This window comes from Python bivittatus, unplaced genomic scaffold (assembly GCF_059951505.1).
Source record: "Python bivittatus isolate LINGU-HERP-01145 unplaced genomic scaffold, Pbiv_v1 ctg000480_np1212, whole genome shotgun sequence".
Taxonomy (NCBI): domain Eukaryota; kingdom Metazoa; phylum Chordata; class Lepidosauria; order Squamata; family Pythonidae; genus Python; species Python bivittatus.
The window spans coordinates 63342785-63360876 of NW_028277075.1; the positions used below are offsets into that span (position 1 = coordinate 63342785).

General features: G+C 36.7%; 1 protein-coding gene across 1 annotated transcript in view; it reads right to left on the reverse strand.

Moving 5' to 3' along the window:
• MUC2 (mucin 2, oligomeric mucus/gel-forming) overlaps positions 1 to 18092 on the reverse strand; it is a 70256-nt gene that overhangs the window by 39903 nt on the left and 12261 nt on the right. The window contains exons 11-27 of the mRNA XM_088146067.1: positions 16277 to 16346; positions 15695 to 15832; positions 14897 to 15061; positions 14188 to 14282; positions 12743 to 12869; positions 11844 to 12099; positions 11007 to 11059; positions 10251 to 10351; positions 9582 to 9733; positions 9280 to 9418; positions 7956 to 8060; positions 7250 to 7432; positions 6122 to 6364; positions 4029 to 4185; positions 3160 to 3291; positions 2236 to 2392; positions 545 to 588 (exon numbers count right to left, since the gene is read on the reverse strand). Coding sequence (XP_088002193.1) covers positions 545 to 588; positions 2236 to 2392; positions 3160 to 3291; positions 4029 to 4185; positions 6122 to 6364; positions 7250 to 7432; positions 7956 to 8060; positions 9280 to 9418; positions 9582 to 9733; positions 10251 to 10351; positions 11007 to 11059; positions 11844 to 12099; positions 12743 to 12869; positions 14188 to 14282; positions 14897 to 15061; positions 15695 to 15832; positions 16277 to 16346 — 2317 coding nt within the window. The remainder of the gene's footprint in view (positions 1 to 544; positions 589 to 2235; positions 2393 to 3159; positions 3292 to 4028; positions 4186 to 6121; positions 6365 to 7249; positions 7433 to 7955; positions 8061 to 9279; positions 9419 to 9581; positions 9734 to 10250; positions 10352 to 11006; positions 11060 to 11843; positions 12100 to 12742; positions 12870 to 14187; positions 14283 to 14896; positions 15062 to 15694; positions 15833 to 16276; positions 16347 to 18092) is intronic.

Sequence of the window (18092 nt, forward strand, 5' to 3'; positions counted from 1 at the left end):
TCTTGGCAAAATGCTCCCAAATCATCTATTCCAGCTGCTAGATAGCCCATAAGAGGTTCTACACTACTTCACAAAATTCTTCTGGGCAGTTTACAGATTGAGAAATATAATTCATTGCTGCCAACATTGTCACAGGGTGGACCTAACAGTAAGCTCTATTATGTGTCCTACTGGACTAAGTTTGTGTATTCAACCTTCAAGCATCTCATGTCATTATCAAATGTTTCCCTGTAACTCAAGGAGCCATCATGGCTGTGTAAGTTAGCTTCTACTATACATTGTACTCTGAAGGATTGCAACTGTAGGTCTGCAGGTAACTTAAAAAAAATAAAAATCAATAAATGCTTACACCTAAATGCATAGCTATTGGGACTTTATTCATCTTCCCTTAAACGTACCATGTTTAGAAAAGAGCTACAAAAGAAAACTGATATTATTCTTAATATTTGAAACTTAAAAACTATATAAAAGTCCAAATCATGAGTTGGTCCTACAAGAGGAACATGAGGAAACTGCTTGGGTTTTGTATGTAGGAAAAACATACCTTTTTTAGGCGTACACTTCACATTTCCTGATGATTCACAGTAACTGAAAGTTAAAAAAAAAATAACAGAAACAAAATCTTTTTAGTTTTATTTATTACATGATTGTAACCTGATTACATCCAACCTGAAATTGCTCTTGTAGTGCCTTGGATTCATAACTGAATCCTAATAATAAATATAATTTGTTCACATAATTTCACAGGGCAGGAAGTTTATGCTGGCAGGAATAGACATAGGAATGGAATAGAGTCAAGTCCTCTGTAGGTGAACTCCACATTATTATGAGCTCTATGGGGCTAATACTCTGGATTCCATCAGTTAATGGAAACACCATGCCTAGCCTGATCAGAAATTGATGCTAGCCTATCATCCAAAATACCTTAGTCATTTGTGATATTTCATTTCCAGATGTATGAGCAATGTTTCCCAACCTTGGCTATTTTCAGGTGTGTGGAATTCAACTCCCAGAAATCTCAGCAATGGCTATGCTGGCTAGGGAATTATGGAAGTCAAAATCAAAGTTTGGAAATACTGCAGTGTAGGGCTTGTTTGGATTCCCACCTCCCCACTCCCACCCCATTTTTTACCAAGTGACAAAAAGCTTTGGCAAAATCTGGGTAGTTCTTTCATAACTAAGATCCTTGACTTCACCAGTATTTTTTCTTTAAAAGGAAGGAGGAAGGAGGAATTGCATTCTGAAGTTTTCTTTTTATAGAAAAGAAAGCCCTGTATGTATCTTGCTTTATGTAGCATTTGTACCATAAACAATGACATTTTAACATGGATTAGAAAGTTGAAGTTCTAAATATGGAAAAAGAAATTATGAAATTGTAGGAAACTATCCTGACTTTTTATTTATTTATTCTAAGGCAAGCTGAATGACTTCTGGAGACTAGTCAAAAACACAAACTTTCACCTAGCACATTCCAGTCCCCTTAGTCATGGGTTCCCCAGATGTCCATAGGCAAGCCATAAATTCAGTTTCAGTTTTACCACTTCTCTCCACACATCGAGTTTGTGGAAGACAGCATCATGAATTGAATGATTTCAGTAGGGGAAGGCTCTGGTCTCAGTCATTTTCTCTTCCTGCTGTTGCTCCCAATATTCCTAGAAATCTCTTCTAGAGAGTTGAGGACTATTCAGAATAGCACAAGAAGTGGTTTTGCCAGTTTGGGGGTAAGGAGGAATGGGCATGACTTGCTACTGTTCTTGTTCTTCCCCATGCAGGTTTAGTTCCAACTCACTGGATACCAGTTCCCTCTGATAGCCAAAAGACCCTTTTCCATCACTGCTTTATCCGTAATATGGTATTCTTGCCTACTTTACTGGGCCATCATAAGAAATAAAGGATGAGTGTGAAGCATTATGGAGCTTTAAAAAACCATACAGTGATGATGATCTGACAAGCCCATTTTCTTCTATCAAAGATTTCATACAAATGAGTTTAATTTAAATTACTGACTTCTGGAGGAAATAGCAGCTGGAAGAGAGTGTACGTGATTCTGCATTCTCATCACTTCTATCTTTTCCCCCATTTCAATAAATTCTATCCTAAAAATGCTTTCCAATTTAAAATGCTATTCTTGTCACACACACACACACCAGTTTGAAACTGAGTGGTTTCAGTATCACTGTTTGTACAAAAGCTTTCCTTCAGTTCTTACTCCATTCACTTTATATTTTCACATACCAAAGGTGGCACAGTTTATTGTCTTTACAGTTGTGGACAAGACTTCCAGGTGGGTAGTAAACATCATCACAGTAGCAGCCACATGTTTCCTTTGTTCCACACAATTTGGTCTCCTCATTATAGACAGGATATTCTGGAGGACATCGTGGATAGCAACCTATTGCCCAGAAAGATGCATTTTGTAAAATGGCAGTAATTGTCTGTTCAAGCCAAAGCAGCATTGCATGAGGGAGATGCTCCAAAGAACTTGATAAAAAACTTCAATTTGTATATCAGAAGGAAATGGGCAATTATTCATTCTGAGTGCCAGTTGGCTGGATGCCATTGCTATGGGACAGAAGCAGCTGTGTGCTGCTTCTATATATATTTATCCTACTACTTCAACTGGAATAAGAACACTAAGAACATAGGGAAAGGGCCAAAAGGGGATCCCCTTTTCATTGAAGATTGATAGTAAGACTAGCAGCTAAAGAAACATCATTGTCATGCTTTATCTCTGATGAAATTTAGGTCTACATCTTTGAAATTGTTTTTCAAGAGCCAGTCTAGTAGAGTAAGTACAGAAGTAAAACGGCCAGTAAGTAAGAACAGTCATGTCCATAGGCATTCAACAGACTTCATCCAGATGAAGCAAAAGCTGAGGTTCATTAACCAGGGACATTTCCTAAATTCCAATCCACATGCCAGGATGGACCTCAGTGGCACTATCCCATACTGTGACCAAAAATAAAATATGTGTGAGAAGGTCTTCACTAGCTGTACAGTTCTTCTACAGAAGTGGGGTGTTTTAGCTCACCAAATGGATATTTATTTATTTATATTTATTGGCCACCCAACTCCAGTGAATGAAAGGCATTCGCTCCATGTTCTATTAAGAAATAGCCCTTGAAGAACAAAACCCACCACAAATTAAAAAGTCCTTACCTTCTAAGAATGGCATTGAGAAGTTGGTGTTGACTTGATTGAGGATCTTGCAAGTTAAAATATCACGTCCGCAAGGCTCATAGTGCCACTCACATATATCCTCACTAGGATTGTAGTAATCACAAAAGATTGCTTTAAAAAGAAAGTTACTCATTAGAAAAGAAGCAACAAAAATATGTTGTTCCAACTCCTATGTAAGATAGTTGTTACTTGCATTTCGCCTCCTCCTGGATAATTTTTCCATCTATGGAAATTAACCCATTCTGATATGATCCTTTAGGCCTATTTAGTTAATCATCTCTGTGTGACATCATGTGGAACGAATGAATAAGGTGGTGCCTGCTGGTATCCTATGCTGTCTATCTGGTGCAAATTCTAATCCCACATGATCTATGTTCTTTGGGGAATAACTAATAAAAAAGCACATGGATATTTGTAAATTCTAGAAGCTGAGTGGCTGCTTTTAAGGCAATTATGCAGAGACAATTCCATATGACAAATTCTTGGTCTAAACTGATTAGTCTGGAACATCTAGTGATACCGTTTCCCCAGGGATTCCTTTGATTTAAGGTATCCAGTTTAAGGGCAAGCAATATGATGACACTAGGTTTTGATTCGGTAATTATGCTCTTTCCCCCCGAATTTTATTTTGAAGGCATATTAAAAAGAGAAAATATCACAAAGCTAAAGCACTTTAGCATGAAATGTCTAAGAGAACAAGCCTTACCAAGATTAGGTTCAGATGGATTAAATAAACACATCTAGAATGTGAAAGATTACAATCTAGTGTTTCTAGATCTTCCTCCTTTGAGGTATCTGGATATTGTATGATTATCCTGGAACTACAATATTTTATCTGGAATGCTTACGGCATATATCTGGAGTTCTCCAGTGGACGCAAGCTTGAGTTTTGATGCATTCATGTGCATAGGCAGCAACTGCAGTACAGAAGCATTCGCAGTCCCCACCAGAATCACAGGCACAGGCATCATGTACGCAGGCTTCATAGTATGGCTGCGGGTCCACCTATTGAGAAATTACAGAATCACAGAATGTGGATATTTGCATGGGTAACATCTCACTCTGAAGACCAGAAGAGCACAGCAAACTGGTTGAGCAAAGTGGTCTTTCAGGTTTCCAAGAGAAGCCCACCAGCAGTGGATGAATGGGGTCACTGTAGCCCTGGTCACGTTCCCCAGGAATGGGTATACTGTCTCTGCATTTGAGGCAATATAGAGTCCTCATGACTAGTACCACTGATAGTCTTATCCTTTGCAAATTGGTCTAATTCTCTAATCCTCTTTTAAGGCCATTCAAGTTGACAGCCACCATTAGAGGTCATGCCAGCAAATTCTGTCGTTTCCTTGTAAGTGTAGGTGTCTTCAGGAGATGTGGAGAAATGACAAAATGTGTGTGACAATAGTACAATGCAAACTCAGCAATTTACGCACTGGGCTGGGCTTTCATCAAGATGTTACCACGTGTGCGCCATTATTTTTCTTTCATCACTTTCATCACTACGCTTATATGCTGAGCAATGAGATCCAAATCTCCTATTTTTTCAGCTTAATTAGATGAACCTCAATTACAAAAGAAGAAAAAATTCACTCTCCCCATTTTCTCCATACCAAGTATAATTTCATAAATGTCTGCCAGATCTCATATGCTTTCTGTTTTATGGCTAAAAACAGAAGATTTATCCAAATCTGGGGTGCCTTGGAATCAGCCCAAATTTTTAATCACGATTCCTGATAGTTGCTAGTGTTCCTGGAAGTTCATGTGCAAATTTATAGCATATCCACAGCAGAGTGCTGGCTTTCATCCTCTTGCAGCAGAGTGCTTTACATCAATGAAGCGCTGAAAATATTGCCAATGTTTCATTTTGTTGAACATTTCTTTCAGTTCTCAGGGCTAGTAAGTTTGTTCATATCATTATCGACTTATTTGGTTTTCAATGAAGAGAAATCAAATAATATTTTTTGTGGTCATTATGGTCACTGAAGAGAAAGAAAGCAAGATGTCACCATGACCCATGTCTGGAATTTAGGAAGTATGGCTAAGTAAGTATGAAGATCCCGTTTTTCATTCTTTGCTTTCTCCAAAAAGTAATTCATGGATCCACCCTGGGTCACATTAACATCTCACTTTCTTTCTCCTCAGAGACTAAAGAACATGTTGTTCCTTGATCAGTTCTTCTTTGAAGCTGATCTGATCCAGAAAATCTGTTCAATATCCAGTGTAGTATTAGTCCATGGAGTGGCCCATGGACTTTAAGTAAACTCTATTTACTAGTTTGCTTGCCTCACATAGCTAAATATTGCATTCTGGATTAGAGGTATTTAAGTAAAGCAGTCTTTGTGGAATCTGATATGAAATGATTTGATCCGCAGTTTCTGGACTAATGTATGGATTGGAATAAAACTGAGCACCATAATTTACTCTTCCCTGAATGTCATAGTTCAAAGATGGTACCACAATATAATTTAAAATGGATATTTAAAATTACAATATATTAAGAAATTTATACTTGGAGAGTCATTATATCTCTAAATGTGTATCTTGTGAAAATGTTCAAAAATGCATATTTAAATTTCCATTTAAAATACTAACATTTTTTAAAATATTGCAAATTAATATGGAAGCAGGATGGAGAAGACTCATAAATGAATGATTTAAAATTGACATAGAGCAGCTAATTTTCTGATGTACAGCAATACCTATGGCCAAAGTCTGAGGCTCCCATATGACAGTGGCTCATTTTATTGTGAAGGCCACTGCATCAAAACATTCCCTAATACAGTGTTTTTCAACCTTGGCAACTTTAAGATGTGTGGACTTCAACTCCCAGAATTCCCCAGCCAGCCATGGGGAATTCTGGGAGTTGAAGTCCACACATCTTAAAGTTGCCAAGGTTGAAAAACACTGCCCTAATAAAACAAAAATAATTTAAAAAACCACTAACCTTATGATGACATTTTTTAAAAACATCACTTTTGATAAGGCTGCACTCTTTCTCTGCCCAAGCTCTCCGATGTGGTTTCTCCTCACAGGGCTCAATGTCTACCTCTACATCAGGGCAAGCTGAATCCCTTTTCCATGAATTTCCAAATGACAAGGCACTGGTGGTTTCTTGGGCCATGCTCCTTGCTGTAAAGTCATTGCTGGCCTTGTCATCAAAGTTACCGCATAAACCACAGACCTTTCCCTGCAAGTGAGAAATGCATTGCATCAAAGCTAAGAGAAATTGGAATCATTTATTGACCTAGTTCATTTGTCTACCATTACCAATTATGGAAATTATTAGGTCTAGGGTTCCAAAAAAAAAAAAAGCAAAGTTAATATTTAATAAAACTGGGAGACAATCTGCTCCTTCCTTTGCATATACTATTCCAAATGACAGAGTTTTGTGTACATAACTCTCCATATATAAGAAGCAAACAAACATGAGTGTGTAAAGAGGGAAAGAATTGGTCTGTTTACTTTTGAAATTAAACCAGATTCAATTTAGCCCATGACCTATTTGCTACCTTTCACTGTTGTAATAGCTATGTAAAATAATCATTACCAGGTAAAAAGCAATATGTTCACACCACACACTAAAATAATTACAAACAGGTGTGTATCACTAGCATGGAAAAAGAGGTTTACTATAAATAAATAAATGAAAATCATTAGGTAAATCTGCATTAAATATTTAAGATATTTGCCTTGGGTTGGATCCAGTAAAACTTTTGGACTGATGGAAGGACTTCCCAAGGCTTAGCTAAACTGGAGAGCAAAATATTTGTCCGTTCCTCTCATTTTATTCTATATATTTACATCCTTTCTGAACATTTATTCTATATATTTACATCCTTTCTGAACATTATTCAGTGAGTCATCCGTGATGGGTTCAATAATTTGATATTCATATTGTATTAATCAACATTTACCATGAAATCAATAGGGGCATCCATTGCAGAATCATAATGTACATAAGGATGCATAGGAAGTACCAAGACATAGATGCTATAAGAAAATATTTTTGATATATTCATCCATTAGTAACATTAAAGAAATGTTATAAGGAAAGTGTTCCAGAAGCACTGACTTTATGATGGGGCAAGAGCTTGATGAAAATAGTTGTCTTCTTATCCCAGATGAGCATAATTCCATTACTGCCTTCAATTACTGTATACAACCCAACTGTCCCATGAATCCAGAAAGTTTCAGTGCTGTTGTGATTCCACTGAATTTTTTCTATCTGTTTTTCTTCCAGCTTTAGCTCAGTGGTCTAAAAGGCAGAAATATAATGGAGGCCGTGAGATGAAAACAGAAGTTGATATTTTAAACAGTCCCTTCTACTCAGTACACCCAAGGAACAGTGGAGTAACACTTTGGATTAACACATTTACTATGGTTTTAATGTAAATGTAGGCTTTTTGGAATGCAACCCATTTCAACCAATGGGTGGAATATAACCTAAGAAAGGACCATTCCCTATAAAGGACAAATCAGAATAATACTTCATGTAGCTGAACAAACATGCTATATTAGACAAAAGTTGATTATTTGTCACAAGGCTTTGTTGTTTTTAATTAATAACATAACATGACTGCTCCTTAACTGTCAGCTCACCCAGTGTCAATCGAGCAGATTTAAACTGCATGGCACATTACTTATGGTCAGTCTTGAAAAAATGCCATTGAGTCCAATTTGTTCAAGACTTCAAAGCATTCTCTGATTTCTTTGGTTACCGAAGGACGATTTCCAACCAGCCCTTCCCAGGCGTATTCTTTTCTGTGCTTGATACATACCCCTAGAAACAATTTAATGGCCTTGGAGCAGGTAACTCCTGTCGTTCCACAGGGAACATTCTCAGTGATCACACTAAATGTTCCTTGTTGGCTGCCACAGTAGTCCTAGTGGTCACAGAAAAGAAAGATGATCAGAATTAAGCAGAATCAAACAAAATAATGCTATCTGCATCCATGTTTTAAAAAAAGATCAAAACTGTATTTAATATGTATATCCATAGCAAGTGTAATGTTGCCTATTCCTCTATGGCAGTGTTGTCCAAACTTGGCCACTTTAAGATGCGTGGACTTCAACTCCCAGAATTCCCCAGCCAGCCATGCTGGCTGGGGAATTCTGGGAGTTGAAGTCCACTCAACTTAAAGTGGCCAAATTTGGACAACACTGCTCTATGGTTATGACAGCATTCAAGCCTCAAACCATTTACTAACCAAACCATTTACTAACCAAACCAAACCAAACCAAACCAAACCAAACCAAACCAAACCAAACCAAACCAATGAGCTAGTTTTTAAAAAGTGGCACATTTTATTTGGCTGAACATTATTGTATTGGTAGCAATGTGGTCATACAATATCATGCCATAGTTCAATACACAATGAATCAAGGTAATTGATGAGCCATTCAAACATGAAGAAATGTAACCTGAGAAACACTTTATGTATTGTTGGCATGATATCTGAAATTGTCTGGAGATAAAATCAATAGACACAAAGGAACTCTTCCATCTATTAGACACCAACACTGCAGCTCCAACCCCCCAAATATTTCATGATTCAGTTGCAACAACAGAATAAATTGTGGTAATATTTGAGACAAATTATTGCAATTGCAATTTAGTTTCACTTAAATGCAATGAGATCCATATCAGGAAGTCAAGTGGACACTACCTCAAAGAAATTATCCTAACATCAGGAGTTGGCAGGATATACATGGACTAGCCTAGTATATGTTACACATTTAAAATTCCTGTTTTAAAAAGTGTGATTGCTAAAAGTCCCATTTCCTTTGCAAGTGCAACTTGAGGAAGGATGCCTGTTACCAGTAAAGATATCAACACTGAAGGAAATAAGTTTCAAAAAGCATCCAAAGAGTTGTTAAATTGTCACTATTTTAATTCAATATCATTGGGTTCAATACATGCCAGACTTTTTGAAGACTGGTAAAATGATTAGGTGCAACCATGCCAAAACGTTCTTGGTTCTCTGCTAGATAAGAGGATTTCATGGAATGAAACTCTGATGGACGTTCATGGAACAAAATTGACAGTCATTTCAAATATATTTTGAATTACTGAAAAATTTCATAATAGTAACTGAATATTACCTGGGAAGCCACATATTCACAGTTACCATCAAAGTCATAGAATTTTCCATCAAAGGTAATAAAATGGCCACTTCCATAAATGGTACATGTCCCATAACACACAATGTTGGTGCATTTCCAGCTTCCTTTTTGGCAGGTACTGGAGAGTATCAAAGAGGGAGAGAGAGAGAGAGAGAGAGAAACGTTGAGGCCAGAGCTGTCTCCCAATGCAATGCTTTTAAAGTGCAGAGCAAACTATTAATGATGTGAAATGAGAAATGGGTATCATCTACTATTTCTATTTTGTGCATAGCATATCCTACCATGTGTTGCAGCCAACTTTTATTTTTTCTCCATTGGAATAAAACACCTGGTTATGAATACATGGGCAGTCATCTTCTGCTACACATCCTCCTCGGCCGTCATCAATCAAGCCATGAGGACAAACACATCCTGAGATACATTCAGTCTGGAACTATGAGAAATGAGAATAATGCCGCTTGAATATTTAATAGCATTTTAATATGATAAAGCCAATTAAAATCCATATGCCTTACTTTTGATCATGTATTTTTGGAGAGACAAATCACACACAAGTGCATTATTTAAAGTTCACCACCAACTTGGTATCAGTATGTGCCAAAGTTAGATTTTGGGTTAAGTGACTCAGAATCCTTCAAATATTAGAAATATCCCTGGGAAGAAATTTCTCTCCACAGGGAGAATGATCTCCTGCAAACAATGGAAGAATTCTATATATGTTTGGTAGGGGTCTTGCTTTTAAATACAAAATGGCCAGTGACTTTATTTCTTGTATCAAAATGTAAACAAACAAAATACTCTGTTGGTACTTTAAACAGTGACTTGGTTCATCTCAATACTCTCTGTGTGGGATTCACTAAAGATAATAGCATCACAGCATAAATCACTATCAAAATTACATAACTTTTGGAATAAGGGCATAAAGAAGCCAGAACAAAAGAAAGACATACGTGATCGGTATCCAGTGTTTGACAGCTAAGCTGTATTGGTGTTTGGAAAGGCCAAGAATCAAAGTTGTTGCAGTCGAAATATGTCTTATTGGATGAACATTCTGCAAAGTGAATAAAGAACATTGAAAAAATTCTCTTGAATTTAATTTTATAGTAATAGAGAAACAGAAACCTGAAAAACAGGAAATCTGGTGATTTATTAGAGGGGATAGCACCTACAAAATCTGTTCCTTTAAAACTACATCGCTTTGCAGATTGAATGCCATACACATAGAAAATGCTCTTGTATTCTTGTATCACTTTGAGATGACATTGCCCTGCAATGTTTGAACAAAATCTTTCACAGAAAACAAACCAACACTGTGGACTGCAGAAGCCTTACTCCAGTTTTGGATATTAAAACAATGATGGTAGTTCAGGGCTCAGGGGAAAAAGAAAACTTCTCTTTGATAGGGAAAGTTCTATACAAATGTCTGGTTAGATAACTTGGGTATTGTCAGAACAAATTCTGAGAATGGATTGTTACATTCATTTGAAAATGCTCTATGTCCCTGTTAAAGAAAGTATGTTCCAGGCTTACAAATGGAAAACTTTTAGAATAATAATAATAATGAAAAAGCTAATAATTTTAGGAGAAAGTGGCTTTATGGTAATGCCAGCGCAAGAGGAAATGATTTCTAAAACAATAAATGATACAACAGATAGCTCAAATTGATAAAATACATGTATTATTAAAATATGAAGGTTTATACCTACCATGACTCGGTGTTTCCACTGTTACGCACTGAAATGTTCCATGTCTGCAAACACTAGAAATAGCAGAAAATAATAGATAATTAAATAAATAAATAAAATTGCAAGACAGTAGCAATAAGGGTTTTGCAAATGAATTGTAATTTATATAATACCTTTAATGAAAAAAAGTGTGTTATTTCTGTGATTTCTTGAACCCCTGAATGATACACTACTAATAGACAATACAAACAGCCAAATCACAAGTGTCAGTGTCTTGATAAGGACTGCCACATACTTTCACATGTTTGTGCTAATGCATCCTAAATGTTTTAAATAAACAACATTCCTGCTGACATTCCTTCATTTTAATGGATCAGCCATTTAAAATAAATGATGGATATCAGCATAATTAATACTGTACCTCTGATGTTACCCTAAATGTTATCTCAAGAATTCAACCATTCTGAACCTGCAATTCTATCCCCTCTTCCCTGGGAATATATTCCACTGAAATACCGTAGTAAAGGACATACTTTTAAATAGACACGCCACACGTATAAGGTTGCGCTTGCAATGTATGTGTCTTAGCACTGCCCTTAATGAAGGATTTCTAAAGCACTGCAAAGGGTAGTGATTCTCAAAATATACTATGTAATCGGTTCTATCTTTTGCTGATTTGGAGAAAGAACAGTACTGAATTGTACCAAATGATTATCTCAGTTCCCTGGAATGTGCTTGTGTTCTGCTGAATTAATCCACTTTTAATCTGCAAGTCTAGCTCAGCCCTTAATGCTCTCTTGTGCTGAATGCCCATCTTCTCATCTAACTGGAACAGAGGAAACAGCCTTAACAAGTTACCAGCGCTTCTCTTGCTTCATGACAGTAACTCCAGGCTGCACATATAAGCCTTTATAGTAACAGGGGCAGTCAGCAATGGGCACACAGATGCCTTTCTCATTCGTGTAGGTATTGTCAGGGCAGCCACAGCCGTCAACCGGAGAGAAATCTTTCAAGCAGTACTTATCTCCATCCGAAAGAGAGCGGCAGGACTGTTGGCACGTGGTCAGATTGTAGCGGAAAACCTGGTTGGCTGGGCAGGAAAGGACTTCTTTTTCTGAATTTAAGGGAGAAAATAATACATTCTTAAATAAGTATCCAGGGTCCATTGTGTGTGGCTTCTGCATTCATTTATGCTGCTTTTCCATCAAGAAATATCTGGGAGGACATTACAGGTGTCTCTGAAGCAGCAGTTAAGGCCAATTACATTGTTACTGGCTACTAATAAAAATATCATGCAAACATATAAAGACAAGGAATGTTTAAAAATGGACTCCACGGTCTAAAGCTTTATGGTCCAGTTCTTCTGAGTGTGTTAGGCTTACTCCCATGAATTTCCCTGTCACTATCTCAGTGTTTTTTTCCTCAAATGCAATTTATCCAAATATGCCCTAATTCAGGGCCAGATTCAGGCCAACTCTTCCATTGCTTCACTGACAAGACATTAAGATTCAATAAGTGCTGAAAGCTACAGTGGAGCATGGCAGTGAAAGAGTTAAGGGCATGATAGCTAAAGGAAAACACTCTGTAGGGCCCCCCTTCCCTGGGTGCCCCTAAGTACATGTTTATTTTGCTTAATTGTTAATCCAGGGCTGCCCTATCTTAATCAAAAAATTATAGATGCTGGTATCAAGAGATTAAGAAAAACAACTTTCAATGTTTATGTCACTCCCAGTCAGAATGGAATTGGAGATACTTACGGCAGATCACATTTCTCCAGCCCCACAACATGACTCCTTTGAAAGCACAGGCTCTTGCATAAGATGACAGGGCAGCACACAAACATTCTTCATTGGAGTTACAATTGCAGGTATCGTACTTGCAACGCTGAAACAAATAGTAATCAGGTGATAATCCTAATTAATGAGAAGAGTCAGTGGATGAAGAACTGGCGCTTGAGAGTAGCTTTGGGTAGAATGTAGCAATCTGTTCCACAACTGCAGTGGAAATGCAGTGACACAATAAGAGACCCATATTAGGAATGGTCTAAACTGTGATGGAAGTACAACACAGAGTGAGAAACTTATATTAGGAATGGCCTGTTACCCCATCCAATCTGATGACCCCCATATGAGCTGGGACTCCAACTCCCAGAATACCTGACTAAAGGTACATCTAGAGACTCTAGATAAGGGAAGTCTGGCATACAGGAATTATTCTTTTTCTCCTTCTTTCAAAATGTAAGCCGTATCAAAGTAGTTCCATCCATTTCTCTCACATGATGGAGTGTACTTCTTCCATTTTTTAAAATGTGTTTTTAAAAGCTGCAAATAGGCTGTATTGCAGCTTCAAGGCAGCCCACCTAAAGGAACGCTACTACCTTGCCTACGGATTGGACGTTGGCCATAATGCTGTATTGCAGTTCAAACAGATGTATAAACACTAAAAACAAACCTGCTGCCATTTGGGAATGCCTGAAGCCAAGATCCCAAAGAATGCTTTATGGTAAACCACCCAGAGAGCTTCAGCTATTAGTGGTTTAATTTTTTTAATAAATAAATAAAAATAAAATGACAAAGAGTATGCATATACAGCACCAGGAGATGTTGTACTTTTCCTACTTGGACAGCATACTTTCTGCACAATTATTCTACAAAGAATGTGGAATGTAATTTGCTCTGTCACAGCAAGGAAGTCATAAAGTATATCCTTCAGGGATTTCAAAGGCTGAAGCCTACCTAAAAGAGATCTCTGGCTCATGGCTTTTCCTTTCATAATTTCTGCTTCTCTTATTCAGCAATTTTCACTTCTATGGATTTGTTTTACTTCATATATATATATATATATATATAAATATATATATATTTACTGAAAGGTTCAGAAAGTGGGCTTTATCTGAAACTTGACTATTCTTTGTCAAAAACATTAGTCCCCAGATATTTACAAATTAATCAGAAAAAATACTGAAGAAGTTGCTTACTTTCTGAGTATAGTTTACAATATTCATATGTATGTATGTATGTATATGTATACATGTGTGTGTGTGTATATATATATATACACACACACACACAGACACATATTGTGTGTGTGTGTGTGTGTGTGTATTCTTCCATGATATACAAAATCATGGAAAAAGAATCACCACACAAAAGAATCCTAAGATATTGAAGGAGAAGACTCAGCATGATCTCAAAATTCATACCTTATAATAATCTGTTGGATCAATCACTAAGTGACATCTGGCAAAAGGACTTTCTGTACTTTTCAATAAAGAGCACCAGTGTTCAGCATATTTTTCTGTACCAGAGAGGAGAAATGACACATTGTTACCTGCCTACTTAATGCCTTTCTATTTCTCATATAATGTTGATGGCAATATTCTAGTGTTCAGATTGTTTTGACCACAACACAGTAAAGCAAACCAAAATAGGTACTTTATGCATTCTATACATAGCTCAGATATTTGAAGCAACTGTGCAACTCTGTGCATTGGAATGCATAGAATAATGGACATTATTGGATACCATATCATCAAAGGACTATACAGCTTCCATAGGTCTCTCTCCCTAGTCTTTAATTGTTTGGAAGTAGAAAGCATCATCAGAAGAAAAGCATATTCATAAGGAAGCACCAAGCCAAGCTAGTGTCCATTTTCATAACAGCAATAGACAAAATGGAAATTTTCTCTATCTTCAGCAGCATGATTTTTTTCTAGAGTCTTCTAAAAAGAGAGATTAAAAGTTGCAGCTGATACTCAAGTGAAAGTCTTTGGGTTAGCACAGATGTATGCATTACATGCAAAACTAACACTTCCAAATTAGGATCTGACTTGGAGAATGGCTGTAAAACTATCTTGTATGAAGATATTAGTAGATCTGGGAATGTATTGACAAAAGCCACTCATTCCTTACCGTTCTCAAGACTCAAAGTGCAAGGGTGTTCCAATTTATCCACCATGTTCCTACAGCTAGCTTGTGCTTTCCAGCTGTTGGCAAAGGAAGATCCTGTTGCTTCAACCACTCCACCCAATGTTTTGAAATCATCACTTTCTATTCCATTGAAATCACCACAAAGTCCTGTTGATAAAAACAACAGAAATTTAATGTGTTGTACTTTACTGAAATGTATTGTTGTCGTTCTGGTAAGATCTTCTAGCTATTAAGTTCCCAACACATCTAACAGTAACTCCAAACTGACATGAACATTACTAAGTAATCTTAACTTTTTGTTTTGTTTTGTTTTACATCAGTTCTTAAGTACGTCAATGCTCCTGATTGTATTATAGCAACAATGCTATCTTTTGAAGTGACCTTTTTTAGTCAAAATGATAAACTGAAGAACAGGAGAGTCAGGGTGGCAGGGAAAAAATGTATCGAACATTGAAATTTTTTTATGCCTCTTAATATCAGCATTTTGAATCAGCACTATGAGACACTCCAAAGAAACTTTATTTTACATGAGAATAAATTATTGTGAGATTGTTTCAGATATAGAGATATTAAATGGATAAACATTAAACTGAACAACATACTTAGTATCAAAAATCCTAAACATTGAGATATGCATTGTAAGATGGAGGTTCTTATTTTGAAAGTTTAGCTGGTTAATAGCTTGGCTGGTATTCCATCATTCTACTCAATAGCTGAAGAGATAAAAGTCATTCAAGATTTTTACATTTTATCTAATGGTAGATAACAGTTCAGACTTGCCTTGGACAGTTCCCTTGATAGACTGTTCCGCAGTGACAAACAGTTGCATCACAGGAGACAGCTGGATCTGCATCTTTAGCCCTAAATATGTGCGCACAATAGTGTGGTAGGAAGATGGCCGAAAAACTGAGAAGTCACCTAGAAGAACAAAGGGAAGGTCAAGTCATCTTCTGTCAACTGTAATCCATTTGTCCTCTGCCTTTAATCTGAAGGGGAAAAAAAGTAGTCAACTTATTTGTCTTTTTCCAGGAGAGCAAGAATAGCTAGCTAGTACTGTACATTGATATTATTTCTTATGGGGCAGAAGATGGAAAAAGGCAATGAAAAATGAAGGAGACATGAGTCATAAGTCATTGTTAAGCACATTACTCTCAAGGATCAATGCCTACTAAATTTATCAGGAAATACATCTCAACATCCCTTTCCAGTGTCTTTTTTTATTCCATTGTATTTAATGGTATCCCATATGTTAGCGATCCCTTTGTTCTTAACTTGTTTAATATCTTAAAGCCCAATCAGAAGGATGTTCAGAGCAATCTAGACAATGCTGGGGTATGTGGTAGTAATGTCTCCCTTCCTTACCTGCTCTGTGGGGCAACTGAATCTCCATCTCATTCAGTAATACAGTACCATCTGATTTGAAAACTACAGTCTGTGTGAGAGAAAATACACCCTATTATGTCAGTACAACTTTAGTGGGATCCTTAAAATAGAACATCATCTTAAATTAACATGAATAATCCTTATAATATTGAAGAGAAATCATTCTTCTATGTTCAGAACCATAGAAGTAGAACCATAGAGTTCTTCAGATAGATTACAGAAATCCAATCCAGTGGATTACAGAAACTGAAAAATAGTTTAATCAACATTGTAAGCCCTGAGCAACAGAGCACATGACCCTGAGCAAGAATATTCAGTCTTTGACTGGAAGGCAATTTCTGCAAGTTCGCTTTCTGAAGCAAAAGTAGGATCTTTTTAATTAAATTACATGAATTATATAAAGTGGAATTTGTCTGAGTGCTGATAGTTCTGGTTGCTTATTTGCCAATATACATTCAAGATTCCAGATTTATTATATTAGAGCAACATCAAATGCTCTATGTTTTATCAATAACTCCACATATTAGTGTTTCAGTTTCTTTATACCATATTCATTAACTTGTGAAAGAAACCAGTTAAAACCTCACATTTAAATAAAATGATTGGATTACTATATTTCATTTTTATAATTGGCAGTTATATTTATGCCTTCTGCTTCTCTGTGTTTTCAGTGAAAGAGTAATGAGACATGTAGTCTGTGCAATTTATTTTCCTGGCTGGCCAGATTGTTTCGCATTCTCTAGACTCTTCTTCTAGGGCAGCGATGATGAACCTATGACACATGTGTCAAAGGTGACATGCCACAACGTTTTGGGTGACATGCCAGCATTCACCAATACCCGACAACATCTATTCTCCCTGTTTGAGTTACCAAAGAAACTGAGTTTATTTTACTCGTATTTCATTTTCGTAATTATTTGATGTTTCTTTATATAATACATAGAACCACACATGATTGGACTGTATTTTTTTTTAATAAATGAATATGTAAATAATTGTTTCTCTTTTGTTCAGGGGTGGGGGAGGGTGACATGCCAGAGTCAAGTTAGGCATTTTCTGAATTTTTGACATGCTGAGCCCAACAGGTTCACCATCACTGCTCTAGGCCAATGTTTCCAAACCATGGCAAATTCAAGATGTGTGGCCTTCAGTACCAAGATTTCCCCAGCCAACATGGCCATTGCTGAGAATTCTGGGAGTTGAAGTCCATACCTCTGAAAGTTGCAAAGGTCAGGAAACACTGCTCTAGAGCAAGAAAGGGGAACTTGTAATGCTCTAGATCACCCTTCTCCAACATTTGTGGCTTTCCACTGCACAGCCAATTGTAAAGGGCACTATTGTCCAAAATTTCTAGAAGGAATTTGGTTGCTATCCCTCAGTGAAGAGTCTACATATTACTTGGCCACTGTTAGCAGAATCACAAAAGTTTAAGGGATCAGGAAGAAAGTAATTCTTGAAAATAATTCTCATTATATTTTCGATATGAAAACTTTGTTGGGCAATGATAATGTAATACATATTGTGTACAGATAGCATATTATCAATGTAAATTAAAATTACGTCTGAGGAATGTAATAGGAACACACAGCAAAACAAATGTAAGCCAAAAACAGTCATGATACAGTCAGGATTTTGTTTCTCCAGGGAATAGAGACATTGGGATCAACAATCATAAATATGAATACTAATTAAAATTTCTTGAAGTGCCAGAAGTATAGCTTCATCTGACTTTATTTTAGACTGACAAAGAGAAACAGATATCAAATAAAATAAAAGGCATTATAATGTGGATGAA